The 19,657-nt window shown below is 37.2% G+C and overlaps 3 protein-coding genes across 7 annotated transcripts; 2 read left to right on the top strand and 1 right to left on the bottom strand.

Annotated features, from left to right (window-relative positions):
- Positions 1 to 2,528: 2,528 nt before the first annotated feature.
- On the top strand, positions 2,529 to 4,319 carry snapc5 (small nuclear RNA activating complex, polypeptide 5). Its single transcript, XM_087796652.1, has 4 exons — positions 2,529 to 2,638; positions 3,246 to 3,361; positions 3,438 to 3,518; positions 3,708 to 4,319. Exons 2-4 carry the CDS (start codon positions 3,272 to 3,274, stop codon positions 3,891 to 3,893), a joined length of 357 nt encoding a protein of 118 aa, XP_087652778.1. The 5' UTR covers positions 2,529 to 2,638; positions 3,246 to 3,271; the 3' UTR covers positions 3,894 to 4,319.
- A 1,559-nt stretch (positions 4,320 to 5,878) lies between these two features.
- lctlb (lactase-like b) lies at positions 5,879 to 13,274 on the top strand. Of its 4 annotated transcripts, XR_015712071.1 has the most exons (15): positions 5,879 to 6,084; positions 7,005 to 7,165; positions 7,235 to 7,322; positions 7,438 to 7,547; positions 7,629 to 7,757; positions 8,574 to 8,669; positions 8,734 to 8,788; positions 8,855 to 9,020; positions 9,830 to 10,103; positions 10,601 to 10,727; positions 10,783 to 10,982; positions 12,540 to 12,603; positions 12,786 to 12,859; positions 12,977 to 13,021; positions 13,157 to 13,232. XR_015712071.1 is itself a non-coding variant. In XM_087796641.1 (14 exons), exons 1-13 carry the CDS (start codon positions 5,958 to 5,960, stop codon positions 12,848 to 12,850), a joined length of 1,662 nt encoding a protein of 553 aa, XP_087652767.1. In that variant the 5' UTR covers positions 5,879 to 5,957; the 3' UTR covers positions 12,851 to 12,859; positions 13,157 to 13,274. The 4 variants fall into 4 exon arrangements, 3 of the variants coding, with proteins under 3 accessions (XP_087652767.1, XP_087652765.1, XP_087652766.1); XM_087796641.1 differs by lacking the exon at positions 12,977 to 13,021 and having other exon boundaries at positions 13,157 to 13,274; XM_087796639.1 differs by lacking the exon at positions 12,786 to 12,859 and having other exon boundaries at positions 5,883 to 6,084; positions 13,157 to 13,272.
- Positions 13,275 to 13,439: 165 nt separating this feature from the next.
- zwilch (zwilch kinetochore protein) lies at positions 13,440 to 18,801 on the bottom strand. Of its 2 annotated transcripts, none has more exons than XM_087796644.1 (18): positions 18,671 to 18,801; positions 18,542 to 18,584; positions 18,379 to 18,465; positions 18,039 to 18,175; positions 17,770 to 17,957; positions 17,611 to 17,690; positions 17,379 to 17,534; positions 15,981 to 16,052; positions 15,821 to 15,914; positions 15,709 to 15,755; positions 15,532 to 15,631; positions 15,386 to 15,465; positions 15,170 to 15,326; positions 15,071 to 15,099; positions 14,870 to 15,006; positions 14,698 to 14,793; positions 13,653 to 13,768; positions 13,440 to 13,574 (listed from the first exon to the last, which is right to left on the bottom strand). In XM_087796644.1, exons 1-18 carry the CDS (start codon positions 18,718 to 18,720, stop codon positions 13,498 to 13,500), a joined length of 1,746 nt encoding a protein of 581 aa, XP_087652770.1. In that variant the 5' UTR covers positions 18,721 to 18,801; the 3' UTR covers positions 13,440 to 13,497. The 2 variants fall into 2 exon arrangements, with proteins under 2 accessions (XP_087652770.1, XP_087652769.1); XM_087796643.1 differs by having other exon boundaries at positions 15,532 to 15,634.
- Between the last annotated feature and the right edge of the window lie 856 nt (positions 18,802 to 19,657).

Genomic DNA, 19,657 nt, shown 5'->3' on the forward strand with positions numbered 1-19,657 from the left:
TTAGCCACCTCCGAGCCGCCCAAACCAGGTCCAAGTGGACGCCTCATGCCACAGTTGGGCCCCCCCCCCCCCTAGTGTCTGTGAAGAGGGGGGCCAGCAGCTGCAATAGTGGGGTGCAGGCCCTGGAGCACCTTTTCGTCTGACCCCCAAATCCTTAAGGTCTCCGCTTAGATTGACAACTAGGTCCAGTTTCAGGTTCCCCTGCGTGCTGGAGCGCTGCAGACAATAATGCTCTTGTGCCTGATCACACAGTGCAACGCACAGAGAGATCCACGCAGCTGTAACTGAACACTGAATCAATCCATTAGCAGACCAAAACAAATTTAATGGATTCCAAAACTTCCCAGGCTCCTTCGTAACGTACGACAAGATGAGTAGAACTGTGCTGTGTCTCAAATCGCATACTAGCGTACTAAAAGTTAGTATTTTTAGTGCGTTAGTGCGTCTCAATTCTTAGTATGCGAAATTTAGTGTGCCATACACACTAAATTGGCGTACTAACACGCCCACAAAACTGAGCATGGTTCGATGGACACTAAACACACTAAACAGCCGCCATCTTAGTGACGTTTTAAACGGAAATTACGTCATATATAAATGCATATATATACATATACTTACAGATGCATTTTCCGCAGCAGTAGGAACACGTCTTCGCTGCTGATACCAGCTTAAATATCTCGCGATTATTTAGATTCTCATATTTTTTCTTTATTTCTTTTTCCAAAGTTGCAATACGTGCTGCCAGCAGGTGTCGATAGCGTTCAAACAGCTGGTTGAAACATCGTTAAATAGAAGTAGAAGAAGAAGCTGTCATGTGATTTCCGGTTAGTGTGCAGCAGTAGAGTTTGATTTGAGACATACTATCTGTGGAGAATTTGCGTACTAGTTAGTACGTACACTAAACTGATGCATACTAACTTCTAGCATACTAAGAGTAGTATGCGATTTGAGACACAGCACTGGACACGCACCGAGGACTAAAAACACAAGTGCTGTCAGAGCTGGTGAAAAGTTATGATTGTGCCGATCTACAAGTGCTGTTCCTCTTTCCTTTTTATCGATTCATGATTTTGTATTCATGGTTTTTATTTGTAACAATCTGGTTTGTCCTTTATTATCGGTTTTACTAGAAGTTTTCAAACCGTTTCAATCGTAGAATTCCTACACAATCATGTTCAAGTTTAGTCAAACAATTTTCAAATTTAATCAAACTTTTTTCAACTATAATCAAACAATTTTAACTGGAATCAAACCTTTTTTTTTTACTGAAATCAAACATCTTTGAATTGTTATCAAACTTTTTGATCAAACTATTTTTTAAATGCAATTAAACATTATTTTACATTAATCAAACAAAATTAATGTGTAATCATAACTTTTTTTTACTTTAATCAAACAATTTATACTGTATCAAACTATATTGAAATTTAATCAAAAAAGTATTCCGTTATTGAGTGTAATTTTTAATGAGTTCTAACAATTTTAAACTCTAATAAAAGTATTTATAATGTATAGAAACAATGTTCAGCTGACTAGACAAGGATTGTTGAGATGAAAAAGATCAGAAATAAGAACATTTCTTATAGTTTCTGCCACTATCCATACTTTTCTATTTTGAATGAACAAAATGTTTATTTTAATTTATATTATTTTTTAAATTTAATTAATTACTGTGACATAACGTTGTCTTTGTCTGTGTCATTTGATAATGTATGTATGTGTGTTGTATGAATATTGTTTCTCATATGAACAGCATGTCAGGTGATCAGTTTTGTGATCATTTGTTTATGTAATGTGTCACATGCACTTCATGTATGTCATGTCATGTGATCAGTACTTTACCTTTCTTTAACATTAACTTATTGTTCCTTGTTTTTTACATATATCGTGGATGTATAACATAAACAGTTCATATTCCAGTTATTGTGTTTATAATATCAAATACACAACAAGATGCAGATTTTTAATGATTGTTTTAGGCTAGAAAATGACCAAGGAAAACAAACGTTCCTTCTTTAACTAACTTCATTCAACATGCCTCGTTTTATTGCGTATTCTCAAAAGGTGTTATGAGGATCGGGACGCAATAAAGTGCATTTGTTACAAATTAGACTTCCTGCTGCAGTAAAGTTGACACCTGCCACTTCAAAACTTTCTCCGCTCAAAATCACATCCACCTGGACACGCACACAGGAAAGAGTCGAGCTAATCAGTCTTTCTTTTCACATAAAAAAAAGCAGCTAATAGACGGTGAAACAGGTGTAAACAAAACTGGAACATTAGTTTCTCACCACGTGGCTGCAAGGTTGACGACCACTAGAGGCCGCCAACTTCACCCACGTTATTAAAGGAAACGTTCAAGCGCATATCGTATTCATATTTTTTTGGCATATTAATATTACACACAAGGTAATCGAAAATATGTACAGTAATGGAAAATAACGAACAAAAATATTAATTTGGTTTATAACATTTTCACAGATCGCTTCGGCAAACCGGATGTGACGTAACCACTAGCTGCTTAGCTGCCACCAGGCTCCGTTAGCTTTGTAAACAAACACTTCCCGACACATTATTTTGTGTGTTTGAAGTATTTCCGACGATATGTTGCTGTTTACATCATTCTGAAATACAGGTAAAGCTCTTGTCTATTTCTATTTATTTTTTTTACGAAATTCATATGCACATTTGTTGCCTTTTGCTTTGTTTTGTAGCAGCTAGCATTTATTGCAGTTAACGCTCATATTAACCCTGAAACAAACACTGGCATTATTATATCAGGGTTGCTTTGAAAATATAATTTTATTTCGCTTGCATTCTTTCATTACGTCTGTTTTGATACGTTGACATGTCGTTTAAATGGTTATTTACAGCTGCTATGCTAACAGTTATGCAGCATATATGAGGAATTAATACTTGTTTTTGTCGAACCTCCTCGAACACTGAACCATATATCTGTTAAAGAATATGTATAATTTAAGGGAGAAAGAGGACGAATGCGTGTTTATTGTACACTATTCTGTGGTCACCTATTTGTCTTTGTTGTGATGTATAGGAAGGGGTCAGTGAAATATTTGTTGCTTATAATGTTGTACCTGTTTATCCTGGAAATATGTGTCATTTAGTCAAATAAATATTGATTTTTATTTAGCTCATTACATACAATTTGAGAATTGATATGTATCACTTGAACATCTTAAACCTGACATATAATGGATACATTTTATTTCATGTTTTTAAAGAGGAATGGTCTGACGAATCTGTGAAGATGCTCAGTCGTCTACAGGAGCTCAAGAAGGAGGAGGAGACTCTCCTCAAAGTCAAGGTCATGCTCCAAGACCAGCTGAATAGGTTAAAGGTAAGACTTGACCGCTTGATTGAGTCATCTTCACTGTATCCATATATTTTTTCATTAAATTCACGTTGTTTTCCAGTTTGAGGAAGGAGCGTTGAAGTCGATCATCAACGCGCAAATGAATGAAGGATCCTCGCCGAGCGCCACACCAGAACCTGAGGTATTGAGGCTGAAAGAAATGTGACATACAGATGAGTTTATTACTTCTGTGTGTATTTAAATACACGTTTTCTAAACCCTTTAAATCGCACAACTGATACTTAAAACGTCTGCAGCACTTTTATTATTTAACAATTGTTGTTGAAATGGATTTACTTTTAACGATTCAATTCTACCGCTTCTTTTTCAGTTGAATATCAACCCTGATGACGCAAATGAGATCAACTGTACCAAGCTTTTGCTCAACACAATTGGCGACTATGACATGGAGGAGGAGGAGGAGGAGGAAGAGGACGACGAGGAGGAAGAGAATGATGAAGAAGAGAACGACGACTTGGGAATCGGGCCTGAGGGGAGCGAAGATGAGGATTATTGAAATATGTAGCTGACCTGGTGTTCGATGGGGATGATATGTGCACTCCACTACACACCAAAGAGAGTTGTGTATTTATGTCCCGCTTTGTAAGACCACTAGTGAACCTTTTATTTATTTAAATTTAGTAGCAGTTTCTTTACGGCGTATAGAGTGTTTTCCTCTGCACAAGTGGATCAAGTTGCTGTTACAAGAGTTTGTAGTTGACTGAGTTTTGTTGTATAAAGACGGGAAATCGGTCTTGAAAATCAACAAAAAATCAAGTTGTTCAGGAGATAAAAGTGTAATGTGCCTCCAACCTGCGAAGTTTTATGGCTGGGCCATACAAGGCGATTCTGTGTTTGTGTTGTGTATTAAATTGTTATAAGCACAAAGAAGGACAATGATGTAAATAAATTGTATTAAAGTGACAAAGATGATGCACTTTTATTCATGGAGACAGCGTCATTGACACTTGTCACTCTTCTAAAGTCATTCGTAACAAACAAAGATGATTTTAATCTCGTCTGTAGTTTCAATATTTCTTTTAAAAACAGATATTCCTGCTCTGACCTGGGCCAGTGAGTTTTGCAGCCCTAAACACTTTTCAACCAGCAAACCATTCAGCATTTTCCAAACAAACTAAACAATACAGAGAGCCTCACAATAAGTCCAGTGTGTGCGTGCAGCGACCACTATGGAGGAAGGCTGACTGACCGGAACAATAGAGGACCTCAATAGACGTATGCAGCTTTTTCTACACAGTTCCGCTGTGGAAGCGGAGCTGCCGTTCACCTGAGTAGACGCCATCGTCACCTCATGAGATAAAAGGTAAAATAATTTCTGCTTATTGATTTCAGATTCACAAAACTTGTTGCATAACAAGAAGTATAGGATTGATGGTATGATACGTACCAATATACAATACAATATATTGCAATATGTTCAATATTTTAATACAATGTGATACTGTAAGAACAAGATTTGTAGTACTGTCGAGTACTTCGGTGTTTTAGAAAACATCAACTTTAACCCTTGTGTTATCTCAGGGTCAAGGTGACACTCCACCCTCCATGTATTTCTGGAAGCCAGGGAGGTTGTTCACCTTGACCTAGAGACAAAACAAGGGATAATCAAAACGCATTCGTTTTTGGACCTGAGGGTCACCTTGACCCTGGGATAACACAAGGGTTAAAGTTGATGTTTGGACATATTTTGGTTTAAAAACGAATGAAAGCTGCAGCTGCTGGAGTCGACTGTATCCTCTTGTCCTCAGTCGTCGGCACAATCTCGTAGGATTTACGTATTCCTTTAACCGTGGAAACCATAACTTCCATCTAGCCACCGGCAGTTAATTTGCAACAGAATAAAAAAAAAAAAATTAATATTTGCATGTTAAATATAAATAAATAAATGTAAATTAAATACATTTTTGATAAAGTACAGTTTAAAAATTTTCTTTACAATTTTTGTAGTGAACGTGACGATTCATATGCTACTTTTGTGGTATTCAGGAGATATTTATCACTTGAAATGTGTACTATAAATCACCATAGTAATATGTAGAAAATAATTGTATAGTATAGATGAATTATGTAAAGTATTGATGAAACATTACGTCCTAATTTTACCACTACATACAAATACTTAAACGAAACCTCACACCATTTTTGAACTGACTGAGCTCTGAAAATGAGGCTTCATGAAGCTTCATCAGCCCATGAACCACTACTTGTGGTGCTGAAACTTCCATTCTCTGTACAATCACAAAGAATGTAGTCAGTTTTCCGATGTTGTGTGACTATAGGAGCAAGAGTTTGCTTACACATGTGAATCTATAGTTGTTTGCCTCAGCGGGATGAGCTCACACACCATTGACTTTCAATAGAGACGGTCGCCTGTGTTGCGAGTGACCCCCGTCGTCGAGGCAGACGCCCCTACTTTGATTTACAGTTACAGTTGTTCGCTCAGTCACTTCAGGAATATTTTGTATATAGTTCTGACTGGAGGGTGTTTGTGTGTCTGCAGAGACCCGTGCAGACCTGAAGCAGAACCAGAGCGTGACAGAGCCGTAGGGTCAGGAGTATCATGCTGCCCTGCTGGACCATCAGTGTGTGCCATGTGTTTGTGTTGGTGCTGCGTCTGTCTGCGGCTGAGGACTTCGACTGGACAAAGAACGAGCACGGCTCCTTCTATTATGGCACTTTTCCAGTTGGTATGTCTTACTATTTTAGGAGCACAAGCATAAACCCATGTAACGATCAGCCTTTTACCGTGTCTTTGTATATTTGTATATCAATTAAAATACTCAAAACACTGTCAATACAATATAATTAAGAATGTGACTTTTTATAAAGCAGTTTAATTCATCTTTAGCATCCCTTAACATACAGGATACACCCTGTTTAAGAATTCAAGTATAGATTTATTTCATAATTTAATGTTTTCCTTTTTTTATTATATTTAATATTTTATAAGCTTCATAATAAAATTAGATGATAAGTGTTAGCACTGCTAGCACTTTTATCGATTAGCTTAGCTAAGTGTAGCATTTGGTTTGAAATACTCCTTACATACCAGTTAAAAAATGTAATATCTGTTGTATGTATGTTATGAGGTAATGATTTCAAGTGTAGTAGACAATAAAATTGACTATAAAAAGCCAAAAAAAACTTTAAGTGCCTGCCTTTAAGCTCCGGAATTCGTTAAAAGCTAATCATTTATAACAATAGCATTACCAGGTGTTGTTTAAAACTGTAGGATTGTTAAAAAATATATATGATTGTTCCTTTAAATAAATGATTGTTTATTAAAAATCAAATACAATATTTAGGTCAAAGGTGTAATCTAGGGGTCTTAAACACTTGGCATTGTGCCATTTAAGTCCATTTTTAAGATGTAATGTGATGCATTTTAAGTAAATAATCCTACCTGTTATTGTACAAAGGCTGCACTGTAAATGGCCTGCGGACCACAATTTTCTTTTTTCAACTGTTTACATTATAAAATAATGAACTTTGCTTAAAACAGGATTCCCTGTTTATATATATATATATAATTAAAATTCCAGTTTTATAACATTTTTGCATCTAGTCCTGCAACACCTTCATCCCAATATTCACCATTTTCCCCAAGGATTTTCGTGGGGTGCCGGCAGCTCAGCCTATCAAACCGAAGGAGCCTGGGACCGAGATGGAAAAGGCCTGAGCATCTGGGACGTGTTCAGCCACAAGAAAGGCAAAATCCACCAAAACGAAACCGGCGATTCTTCCTGCGAGGGCTACTACAAAGTCAAGGTGAGGGAGACTTGAGTCAAGTCATCAGTGGAAGAAGAGAAACGGATGAATGGTGATCTTGTTCTGCAGGAAGATGTTTCCCTGATGAGGGAGCTGAAGCTGAACCACTACCGCTTCTCCATCTCCTGGCCCAGACTCATCCCCACCGGCATCAAGTGTGAGTTGTTTCACGTCAACCCGTTTTAAATTTAAATTTGATTTAAATGGATGTGACAGAGTGTTGATGTCCTTCTATTATCCATCTTTTATTTCCTATTAAATATTATTTCCAGCTGATCACGTCAACGAGAGAGGAATAAAGTACTACAACGACCTGATCGACCACCTGCTGGAGAACAAAATCACCCCCGTCGTGACTCTGTACCACTGGGATCTTCCTCAGGTCAGAGTGAAGCAAACCTTTATCTGATTTTCTATTATTATTTTGACTCTAAATCTTTCAATCTGTGATATTTGTTTCTAGGTCCTACAAGAGAGATTTGGTGGATGGCAGAACATCAGCATGATCAACTACTTCAATGACTTTGCAAACTTGTGCTTCGAAAGATTTGGAAACCGAGTGAGATACTGGATCACCTTCAACAATCCATGGGTACGTTGGAAATTATGTTGAAAAGTATTTTGTATTTATCTGTTTTAATCATGGACAATAGGGGTATGAGGAAATTATTTATACAGTACAGGCCAAAACTATGGACACACCTTCTGGGCTCAAGTTTTTGCAATTTTTCCTAAAGTAATGATGGCAACTAGTTTTTTCTTTACTAAGCTCATTGGTTCTTTCAATAAAATGAAGTATAAGGTTGTCCACTAGTATCAATCTGATTTCTGCAAAATAAAACTAATGGTCCCGACCCTGTTAATAAGAAATAAAATTCCACCCGTACAGTAAAAACCAATACAGGTGACTTTATTCTAAAGGTCATCAAAAGAACGCCAAAAGTCTACATAGAAGTCATCAGAGAAAAAGGCTGCTTTGAATAAAATAGAATATAAGAAAGGTTTTCAGTTATTTCAGTTTTTTGTAAATAATTCCGAATTTGTTCATTCATAGATTTAAAAAAACGTGCAAATATTCATTGTTCATCTTTGTGTTGCAATTAAACTTCTGCAATCAAGCTGTGAGATCCTGGTGATGACTGAGCATGAGAGGATACAGCGGTCTCCAGCAGCTTGTAGAGCCGATGTTTGGGCATATTTTTGATTTCACTCCTATTAATTCAACCAAAAGAGAGTAGAAAAATCACTTCAGTGTCTCCTAAAATCATTAGATATTATGAGGCTATTTCAAAATATATTGTATTGAACCATAAAGTGAGATCAGTGTATCGCTTCAGCACAAATGGACAATGCTGATGAATTTTTTTTTTTAAAGTTCAATTTAATTAAAGTAAAGGTTTCATCTTAGTCGATAGCCGTGGAAGGATATGAAACCGGGGAACACGCTCCAGGACTGAGGTTGAAAGGAACTGGGGCGTACAAAGCTGCTCATCACATCATCAAGGTATTTGAAATCATCTTTCAATAGAAACGAACAGAAAACTCAGAATCACTTTGTTCTTCTGCAGGCTCACGCTAAAGTTTGGCACACCTACGACACACAGTGGAGGTCCAAACAAAAAGGTGAAAGAATGAAAAAAAAAGTTGTTTCAAAAAGTGGTGGTTGATCTCAGGTGTGAACGTCTCCAGGTCTGATCGGCATCTCCCTGTCGGGGGACTGGGGGGAGCCGGTGGACATCACCAACCAGAAGGACATCGAAGCTGCTGAGAGATACGTCCAGTTCTACCTGGGTTGGTTTGCAACACCGATCTTCCACGGAGACTACCCTCAAGTGATGAAGGACTTTGTCGGCAAGTTCTACAATGTTTCTTTTGAAGCTCACCAATAGAAAATGTGAAGTTTTTTGGAAGGACTAACAAGGATTATATAGATTGTTTGACGAAGAACTATCTCAGTCCAGATATCGATGGATGCTGGTTTAATACGGAGACAAACTGTCCCAGTACAGCCCACACTACAAAGTCAATTCAATGGTTCCTTAACAAGTTCCTCTCACACCCCACACCCTCCATAACCCACATTGATTTATTAAGTATACATGAAAGGAAAAGTATGCAGTTTGATCCTTAATTACACAAAACCAAAAAACGATATTATAATGAAATAAATGAAAAGTTGAATTATTTTTGCCCAGCAAAAGGCATGAGACCCACTAAAGCAGGCTTGAACTGAAGAAGCTTCTCGGATGAGAGGTGAAATGTCGTCCTAGAAGTCTACACGGTCCAGTTGACTCGCTCTCGAATCACTTTGATAACCATGACCTGGATGAATGAGAACCTTCACGGGCTTAAGAAAGCTCCCATTACTTACTTTGTGATCATGATCCACCAATTGGATCAGTCAAGTCTTTGTAATAGTAAAAAAAAACAAAATAAATGCAAAACAGGCATCAAAATAAAACCTTTAATCAAGAAACAAATATTATTAAATGAAGAAGAAATGCATATAAAAGTATATAAAGCATACTTTTTTAAGTTTTTATCATGATATTAATTCAAAATACTTACCTTTGATTTGTTTTCAGGTACTAATGGTTTCTTAAAATGATCCACAGACTAATAAATCCACATATTAACAAACAAACGTTGTATTCTTGCAGGCAGGAAAAGTGCCCAGCAGGGTCTCGGCACGTCCAGGTTGCCGACCTTCTCCCCTCAGGAGAAAAGCTACATGAAGGGAACCTGCGACTTCCTGGGCATCGGCCACTTCACCACCCGCTACGTCGCCCAGAAGAACAACCCGTCGGGCCGCAGCAGCGGCAGCTACTTCACGGACCGAGACCTGGCGGAGCTGGTGGACCCGCGGTGGCCGGACCCCGGTTCGGAGTGGCTCTACTCGGTGCCGTGGGGTTTCCGACGTCTGCTCAACTTTATCAAGGTGACCAAAAATAAATTGATAATACATGAAACAAAGTGAAATTAGTAAAATGGCTAAACCAGGGGTGTCAAGGTCAATCACACCAGGGGCCAAAAACGTTTGGCACTTTGAGTTGGGGGCCACTTAACATTTGATTTCGAAATACAGTGTGTTTATTTAAACAGCAGAATGACTTAAACACGACCACAGAACTCATTGTGAGGCACTAATAACCACATCCAACTTAAATATGTTGCCACCAAAACAGTGGACTCCCATGATGCCTCACTGCATTTATTAGTGACTTTTCCCTACTGTATTTAAATATACTTTGTTTTGGTTAAAGTGATCGACATCTGTGATGGGTTGGCTGGGCGGCAAAGCATTAGGGAAGCTGTTCAGGTCATCGTTACAAATTGAAATAAATGTTCCTTCAATTAGGTTTGATGTGGCGAGACCGTGACACCTTTGAGTTTGAAACATGTTACCTACAGTATGAACATGTCTTCCTTGTTCAGACTCAGTATGGAAACCCGATGATTTACGTGACGGAGAACGGGGTATCCGAGAAGACGCTGTGCACGGACCTGTGCGACGACTGGAGGATACTGTACTACAAGGACTACATCAACGAGATGCTCAAAGGTAATCGCACAACTACGAACGAAACCGACACCAACATCTCCTCTCTTGCTCTCAGCCATCAAAGATGGCGTCAACGTGAAAGGCTACACGGCCTGGTCGCTGCTGGACAAGTTCGAGTGGGACGAGGGATACTCGGAGAGGTTCGGCTTGTACTATGTGGACTTCCGGAATAAAAACAAGCCGCGCTATCCCAAAGCTTCTGTCCAGTTCTACAAACGCATCATCAGCTCCAACGGGTTCCCTAACCAGAGAGAGGTAAGGAGGGCGACGTCTCACTGACTCTGCATATAATTAGACCAGAGAAATGTGTGACAAACGGATGATTTGAAACTACAAAAAAAAGGATTTAGTCAGTCAACTTCATGTACTGTACATGCAGAACATATTGCCACCACAAGGAGTCGCTGTTACACCTATTGATAAAATGGTATTTACTGCCTAAAGACTCTCCTTCAACTACTTTTTAATCATGATTTAATTCAATGTACACTTTATTTAAAGATTTGGTAGACATAATAATCAATGTAAACCAAATAATCTAAAAAAAATAACTCAAATTTGTTATTTGATTTCCTATAATTTAATTAAGTAAGTAAGTAATATTTATTTATATAGCGCTTTTCCAGACCAGGGTCACAAAGCGCTTAAACAAACAAAACAATACTCAAAAAAGTATATACTTTAAAGATCAAGATAATACTGAGAACAACACAGGAGTTCCAGAAAATCAAGGAAAAGCCTGAACAAATAGAAACGTCTTAATTAATTCAATGTTTATTATTAATTTAATTAGTTTAATTCAATGTACAATTTATTTAATGACATAGTAGGAAAAAATAATCAATTTAAACCAAATAATATCTCTTAAATTAATTCAAATTGTCATTTGATTACCCATTAATTAATTCAAATTACATTTTACTTTACGATCCTCAAGCGAAATCATCAAATACATATGGATAAAATATTTTTAATAAATTCACTAAATAAAAATAAATATGATGGCAAATAAATAATAAAATGGAAATAAAGAAAAATGAGAAACAAAACAGGTTTGATCTACAGTTGAACCATGGATTAAGAATAAAGACATTATAAAATACTAAATACTAAATTAAATTGTCAGAAATATATTTAAATTATTCATTTTAACTCTTAAATAGTGTCAAAGGGCGAAACTTTGCCCAATTATTTTTGTATGGCTAGCTTAGATACACTTAATAGTGTACACAATGTTTCATTTTACCAATCAATTTAAATAAATTTCATTTAAAGTGTCAAATCAAATCAAAGAACCTCAAGACACATTACAGTTATAAATAACGCTACACAAGAGAAGAAAAAAACAGGTCCCAGTGAATCACAACGAGCAACCATGGCGAGGAAAACTCTTTTGATAGGCAGAAACCTCGCACAGAACCAGACTCGGTGTGAACAGTCTTCTGCCGTGACAGACTGGGGAAGAGAGGAGAGATATGTGGATGAAGAATTTATTAACTAAGCCCATCTATCCATCCATCTATATACTGTAGCTCAATCATATCATCTATGTCTCGGTTGTGTTTTGTTCAAATCTTAAATAATTTGTCCAATCAGAAAAAATAATTATAATTGACTTTGCTGGCTTGAAATAACCACCTATTAGGTAGGTAGGTAGAACTTTATTGATCCCTCAGGAGGTCTCCTTCGGGAAATTGTTTATAGGTGCATAATTGGAACATGTTCCTAGCATAAATGATTCATTCTAAGAAAGGTGAATATGTTTACTTTGCCTCAAACACATGTTCTAAACTCGACTCTTCTGCTCCACAGGTGGAGAACTGGAAGAGGAAATCTGTGGAGACCTGCTCTACCAGCAATCAGATGCTCGCAGCAGGTAAGTTCCGAACACGTTTAATCCTCTTGTAGTGAACTGGTTGGGGTAAACAAATAAAGATTTGGACAAGATTTGCGAAACATAAAGGTTTTAATATACATATCTATATATATATATATATATATATATCTCCATCACAGGCTCCAAATATCTAAGACATCTTCTTTTGTTTGCCCCTCCAGCTAGAAGACAGTCCAAGGAACATGCAGAGTTGCCAAAGGTTTGGCCAGTGCATGATGAAGTTTAGAGGTTGAGGGTACAAGTCCTTCTTTTGACTTTGAAGTCATAACAGTTTGTACCATTTTATCTGCAGTTCTCAAAGGGTTAAAATGATATTTCAATCAATCCTGAGTCACTTCTCTCTTTCTATTAGAAGAACAGCGGAGTACTGCTGCCAATATTCTAAGACTTATACATGGTAAGACACCGCACTTAAAACCAAACTGACCATCCATGATTGACAAATATACGTTAACCCTTTGAGTGCTGTATCACGAGGACAGGTGTGTGTTATTAAAGACGGGGGTTTGTTTGTGTGCGTTTGTCTTGGCAGATCCTCTGACCAGCCACATGGAGATGGTGACCGAGATCGTCGTCCCCACCGTGTGCACACTTTCTATCCTGCTCAGCGCCATCTTCCTCATGTTCTTGCTGCGGAGGCGGAACTAGAAGCGGCAGCGACCACGCAATCCAAACTTCTACAATCTTAAGATGGACGTGTGAGCAGAGATTCTTTATTGGAACAGATTCACGTTTAGAAATGATGAGACGCCACCTTTTTTTTGAGGTCGAGACTAACATAGATGTATCTTTTTTCTTTGACATCTAATAAAATGTTGCAGTGAAATGTACCTGCAAGTGTGTCGTCATGTCTACTTCTGTCAAGTACACAACTCATCGTGTGAAGGTGACGAGGCTGCTGCAGACCAGAGTGGAGAAGAAGGACGGCTCACAGCCGGCGACATCCGCTTCTGGATATTAGAAATTAAACAGAATAATAGTCACTTTGTTTGAGTCCATATGAGGCTGTATCCAGGAGATAAACACACCTGTTTCAAAGATCACATGATCAACCAGGGGTCTGTCACTCAGCTGTAGGAACGTCTTGACCTCACGAGGGCCGTGTCCACTGGAGACCTCGGCTCTCCACATGATCGGATGCTCTCTGTGGAGGAGATTCACAGGAAAAATTCCAGAGGCCAAATTGACGTGTGTGCGCAATACCCACATTTCCCTCTAGATGGCAGTAACAAAGATCTTTGTTGCAGGATGACATTTTTCATGAAGCGAGTGAACATATTCCTTATTTGTTTTGAAGCCAAAATACTTTTATGTAACGACTTTATGAGCAGATAATATTGGAAGCTCATTATAAAAATACATAAAATCTCTAGGTCAAGACTATATTTTAAATAATTGTTTGTTTTTGGTTTTTTTTTTTTTACATAATGTATGTATCAAGTTGTTTTAGCTGATCGTAATTTCAAGTAATGGTAAAGAGGTTTTAAATACTTTTGAATGGCATTTAAGATTAAAATAAGACCAACAAAACAATTGGCTCAAAATTAAAAAATAAATACACCAATAACATAAAGTTATGGACTATACATTTTAATACACATATCCTTCCAGAGTTCAAGACCAAGTATAAAGATAGGTACATCTTTATATGTTTTTTGTAAAAAAAAAAATTTTAAATACTGTAATTTCAATCATGACCTTATTTTTAGATGCTTGCATTAAATGCTTTTTTTAGACTTCAATGGCTTTAGAATGTCTCTTATGTCTTTTCAAGAAATTATTTTAAAACAACTCAACAGTGACTTTTAAGCTACATTTTCGTGTCAACTGTTCCAGCCCAAATTAAATGAGTGTTTCCGTTTCCTCGCTGATCATTGCAACTTTTTTTGTCTTTCTATCTCTTGCTACTTTATAGAAAAACACTGTCTTTGACACACAGCTGTAAAGCAGTTATATAACAGCTAACAAATAACATCTCAACATATCTCTCGAGTCATGACTGTTCCAAAACAATCATAAAATAACATTTTTTGAATAAATATTGATGTCAAAATGTTACGAAGTGTTTCTTACTTCTGGTAAAAGTGGACGATCAACGTAGGTTTGATTTGCAGTTTGAACTCGTGCTCCTCGTCGTACGGATTGGTCTTGTAGTGCTGCACACAGGATCTACGAAGCACCAGAAATAAAAAGAGACGTCGGTGATCAGCCCGAGCGGAGCGTCGGCACGACGGGAACGACCTACTGTGTCAGCAGGAAAAGTCGATCATACGGCAGCGCCAGGAAAGTAGTGCAGGTCAGTATCACCTCCATCAGGTGGTGCAGCTTTCTCAGTCGGAGGACTTGCTCCTGCAGATCAACCTCGGTGCTCAGAAAGTAAGTCTGTGAAGGAAAAACTCATTTAGGTTTAATTAATATGCTTTAAATCAGGAGGTTCTGATCTCACCAGGTGGTTGAGTGTCATCAGCTCCTCGCCTGAGAAAGAATATAAGAAATAAATTAGACAACTTGTTTAAAAATGATCAAGTATTTATGGAGAAGTCACCAATCAGGTAGTTTATATAATCCCTCCTCATCTTGTCCAGACCCATCTCCAGCAACATGTGCATGGGGGTGACGCCGCTGAGGGAGACTTGGGCGATCTGCTGGTGGTAGGACTGAAGGATCAGCTTGCTGAGGGAGCTGCTGCTGTCTCTGTGGATCTGATGGAAGCGAAAGAAAAGTGTAAATAAACATCATGTCAGACTCGATCCATTCTCACCCAAGGTTTGATGTTCCCGTATCTGAGGGTGTCGATCACCAATTTGAGGCAGTCTACAACGTCCTGGTAGGAAGTCACACCTATAAAAGATTGAAATCACCTGTTGAGATATGATCAGTTATCTTGATTTTAAACCACTAACTCACTCTTCCGCATGTGCACCCAAAGCTGTTCGACAAAGTCCAGGTTTCCTCGTTCCAGGCGCGATTTAAAAATTGGGGGATCTGTCTCAGTCTTCTGCTCTTGCTGCTTTGACAAAAGAAAGACATGTCATTACTGTGGCGAGATTAAATTCTGTCCTGCCTTTAGATACTTGACCGCACTTTTTGAGTTGCCCTGTCTTGTATCGTCTTCCCAGTGTTCTGGAGTTCTTGAAAGAGAACAAAATAAAACTATTTATTGATTCAAAAAGCATTTGCTGGATATAGTCATTACCATCCAAGAAAGCCTTAACCAACGTAACAGGTGATGTGCTTTCCAGTGAATCCATCCATTCCGGCTCACCAGTTCTCAAACCATCAGCAAGAACCTGGCGACATAAAAACAAAGTTTTTAGGTCTGAATCTAGTTAAACAACATATTTGGAGGAACAAACCTGCAGGAACTCCAGTTCTCTGAAAATCTCGTACATGGGGCTGTTCATCTCCCCACAGGCAACTTTGATATTCTGCATGATCGTGATGATAAATTATATTGATGATTATTCTGCTTTGATATTTTTACACAAGCATTTCATAATGAAGCAGGTCTAGAAACCAGTGTCTTTGTCTCCGTTCATTTTATGACCTCTGAAAAATGTACCAAAACATTATAAACATCCGTTTTTAAAAGTTGTAACTAAAATAGTAATAGAAAACATTTCCTTTAAACAAAAATATAATTTATTCAATTATATACCATTGTTAATATACCTTTTTAACATGTATACTGTATACTGTATATATATATATATATATATATATATATATATATATATATTTTTTCTTTATAAAATCCTAATCAACGGCTATTGCTATATTGCTTATATATGCTTATTACAAAGACAGTGTTTATTTACAAACAGGCAGGCTAATATGATTCATTTTTTCTTCTTTGTCATTAAATACAGTCTATCAAGTTTAAACCTAAAACCTTTGAACTTATCAGCTCATCATGCAGACTATATATTAGGTAAGAGGAAAAAAACATTTTCAACTGTAATGGAAGTGGAAATATTAAACTAAATAGAGGATCTGTCAAAGGTGTTATATGCCGCTGCACAGGAGCACTTTCAGTAAGTCGGCCCGGTCAGTAAGGAATACTTGAGGAGGAGGTTAAACCTCTCACAACATACAAGGCTATCATAATGTGGCATATCAGAACCTACAACCAACACTAAAACATAAGGCTGTGTTGATGTCCTGATGTTATGATAAAATCTTTTTTTCTCCTAATTGTATAGTAATTGTTGGCATATGGATTTTTTAAATGATATTGTACATGTAATGTGTTTTTAAATGTAATTGTATTGCCTTTTTACATCATGGCCAGGGGACTACGCATGAAAACTAGCTTTTTGGCAATTCCCGATTTAAGCATTCAAACATCAAGGTTTGGCACCGTATGTCATTAATCCCAGAAGTCTCCACCTCCAAAGGACTTGTTGTATAAACAAAGCGTGGGGTGATTACAGCTGGCTGGAGGAGGGGTGAAGCCATTATTGCATCATAATGCACTCCGCTCTAGTAACCTCTCGTTCGCCCAGATTTCAGACGATTTCTAACTATATATAGTAATAAGTTCAAAACATGGTCATGATGAGGGACTTACTGCATCTTGGAGATGAAAACTCCAACATTTGAAACATATAAATGAGTCATGAGGGTTGGGTTTCGTTCCTTTATCTAAAGTCAATGACATGTTTTGCCAACTTTATTAACCCCTTAACCAAAGTAGTCTAGCAGAAAAATGTATCAAAGACAGAAAGGAAAACAAGAAAAAACAAGTTTCTCACCAGTGTTGCATTTGAAGAGAGTGGGGGGGTCTCGAGGATACTTTCTACAGAACTCCACCTGAGATCTACTGTCACACTACTCTGTGACTTAATCAAGGTGTTCTCAACTACTGTAGAGCCAAATAACAGGAACCTGGCACTGCCTTTGGTCACCATCTGAGGGCGTTTACATTATTAGACAGTGTAGCAAATAAAAAATTGCTTAAATAAAACAGAAAACATGTCCGTTTACCAAGGATGAATGATGCCTTTTCTTGTGCTCCTGTTTGAGTTCATCCAAGGTCAGAAAGGATTTTATATCTGTAGCTGGACCTAGGATGTCGATAAAAACACGGAAAATTGGCAATTAAACAAGATTTAATTGTGTTTTAACAAAGTTTCAAAGTCTTACCTTTGGAGGTGACCGAGTACAATTTCATGCCGCATACTTTATCGCCGGTACACACAGTCTCAGCTCCCATCCAGGTGGTACATGATGGATCAGACATGTCACATCGAACCCACAGGGGATCTAAGATAGAGCCGTTTTCTGCTATAACCTGATCATTGTGAGACAGGGTGTACATAGACAGCAGCTGCCTAAATGTTATAAAAAGGTAAGAAAATGTACTTTCAGTCAAAAAGTAAAAGCTTTTTCATGTCCTTAAAAGCGTTCGTCACCTTGCTTTATTGACAGAGATGGGTTCTGGTCCCAGTTCATGTGTGCTTACATCCACTGCATCACTGTTGTCAATACAGTCGGACCCATCAAGCGTGTTATGATCATCACAAACACTTAGCTTTTCGAATTTCTTCATCTTCAGGAGAGAAAAAAGAAGATTTACTTTTTACATTTCAGGACGTTGATGCTATATAGTAGATCTTATATATAAAGTTACATTTATTTACATATTTGAAGATTTTATTCTGTTAAAGAATAAGATTATTGATGCATTACAGTACAAATGTGGACTGGCTCCCTCTTAAAAAAAACAGACAAAATGGGGCCTTAAATACTTACAGCTTTTTCACAGATGATGACTGACTGGTTCCCGCAGTAGATATTCGGCAGTTTGTTTCCATTTGTCCTCATGACTTGTAGATCATCCTGACATAAAGTGTACGTTAAGAAACCGAGTTATACTACAACTATAAATCAATATTAAGAACAATAATAAATGCACCTGGTATATGCAAGAGTCTTCCCCTCCTCCCTCTTGAATGGATCTGAAATAATAAGAAATGATCAATAAATGTACAACTTTGCTAACTTTTTAACGGTAACTAGCATCAAACTGCATACATTTACTCACCGTAAGAATTTTGAGAAATCCTTTGCACTAGAAATAACTTTGGAGCACATTTTAAAGCAATACAAACCAATCGGAATACAAAATAAATCGCTTAATGTTTGGAAAAAAAACAAGTACGAGTTGACACTCCCGCGCTGTGACCGTGTATGACGTCACGCAGTTGTAACTGGCGCATTACCGCCACCGACCGATAAGGAGTGGAATCCATAAGTCTAATTCTAATGTATTTATTTTTTACTTTTATAAATAGATATATAAATTACAAATGGGAAATTAAACATCCAACTAAATTATATTTAATTATATTTAATAATTTAGTTAGTCTAAGGTGGTTTCGTATTAAATTGTAACTTGTTTACCTCAGGAACCTTTTATAATAATATATTTTGAATCCAAATTTAGCTTAATTTACCTGAAGTTAATAATTTATGCTTTCCACTTTTCGTATTTTTAATATTCATTCGTTCTGGTCTTTCACAGTAGTCACGAATTTTAAAAGGGTGCTGTTCCGTTATTTTTTTTCTCCAAATCATTATATTTAAAAAAAAATGTTTCTATTTGCGTTATTTTAGTGTTGTATATTTGTTCAATTCGTTTTGAGATGTTCCTTATTTTATCTTATTTCTTGCCTGTTTGATAAGAGGAAGTGACGTTTCGACCTTATTTTTAGTTGGTGGCAAATGGTCACATGGGAATCTTGATAATTCAATGGTTTTATTTATAATAATGAATAAAGGTCATTTACGTTGTAGACTTGCTATGGTATGGAGAAACCAGAGATAATAAATAAATAAATAATAATAGTCATACATTTCATTCAGGCACGTCGGCTGACACGTACACTTCGCAGATACAGTCGGAAAAAGTAGTCCCTACTAAAACGAACAATGATCAGACTTATCATAACATTTTGACCATTTTAAATGTATATTTTTGTATAAATCAATTAGTTTTCAATTAATTCCCTTTTTAAACAATTTATAGTAT

The sequence above is a fragment of the Callionymus lyra genome, chromosome 8, assembly GCF_982586985.1.
Source record: "Callionymus lyra chromosome 8, fCalLyr1.hap1.1, whole genome shotgun sequence".
NCBI classification, from domain to species: Eukaryota; Metazoa; Chordata; class Actinopteri; order Syngnathiformes; family Callionymidae; genus Callionymus; species Callionymus lyra.

Excerpts from the sequence above, each read along its gene's own strand:
- snapc5 (XM_087796652.1), top strand. The coding sequence starts at position 3,272 with ATGCTCAGTCGTCTACAGGAGCTCAAGAAGGAGGAGGAGACTCTCCTC. Across the intron at positions 3,362-3,437 it reads ACCAGCTGAATAGGTTAAAG|TTTGAGGAAGGAGCGTTGAA; the intron begins GTAAGACTTGAC and ends GTTGTTTTCCAG. Across the intron at positions 3,519-3,707 it reads GCGCCACACCAGAACCTGAG|TTGAATATCAACCCTGATGA; the intron begins GTATTGAGGCTG and ends CTTCTTTTTCAG.
- lctlb (XM_087796639.1), top strand. The coding sequence starts at position 5,958 with ATGCTGCCCTGCTGGACCATCAGTGTGTGCCATGTGTTTGTGTTGGTG. Across the intron at positions 7,548-7,628 it reads ACCACTGGGATCTTCCTCAG|GTCCTACAAGAGAGATTTGG; the intron begins GTCAGAGTGAAG and ends ATTTGTTTCTAG. Across the intron at positions 7,758-8,573 it reads TCACCTTCAACAATCCATGG|TCGATAGCCGTGGAAGGATA; the intron begins GTACGTTGGAAA and ends GTTTCATCTTAG.
- zwilch (XM_087796643.1), bottom strand. The coding sequence starts at position 18,720 with ATGTGCTCCAAAGTTATTTCTAGTGCAAAGGATTTCTCAAAATTCTTA. Across the intron at positions 16,053-17,378 it reads TCTCTTCAAATGCAACACTG|AATATCAAAGTTGCCTGTGG; the intron begins GTGAGAAACTTG and ends ACGATCATGCAG. Across the intron at positions 15,915-15,980 it reads GAGAACTGGAGTTCCTGCAG|GTTCTTGCTGATGGTTTGAG; the intron begins GTTTGTTCCTCC and ends TTATGTCGCCAG.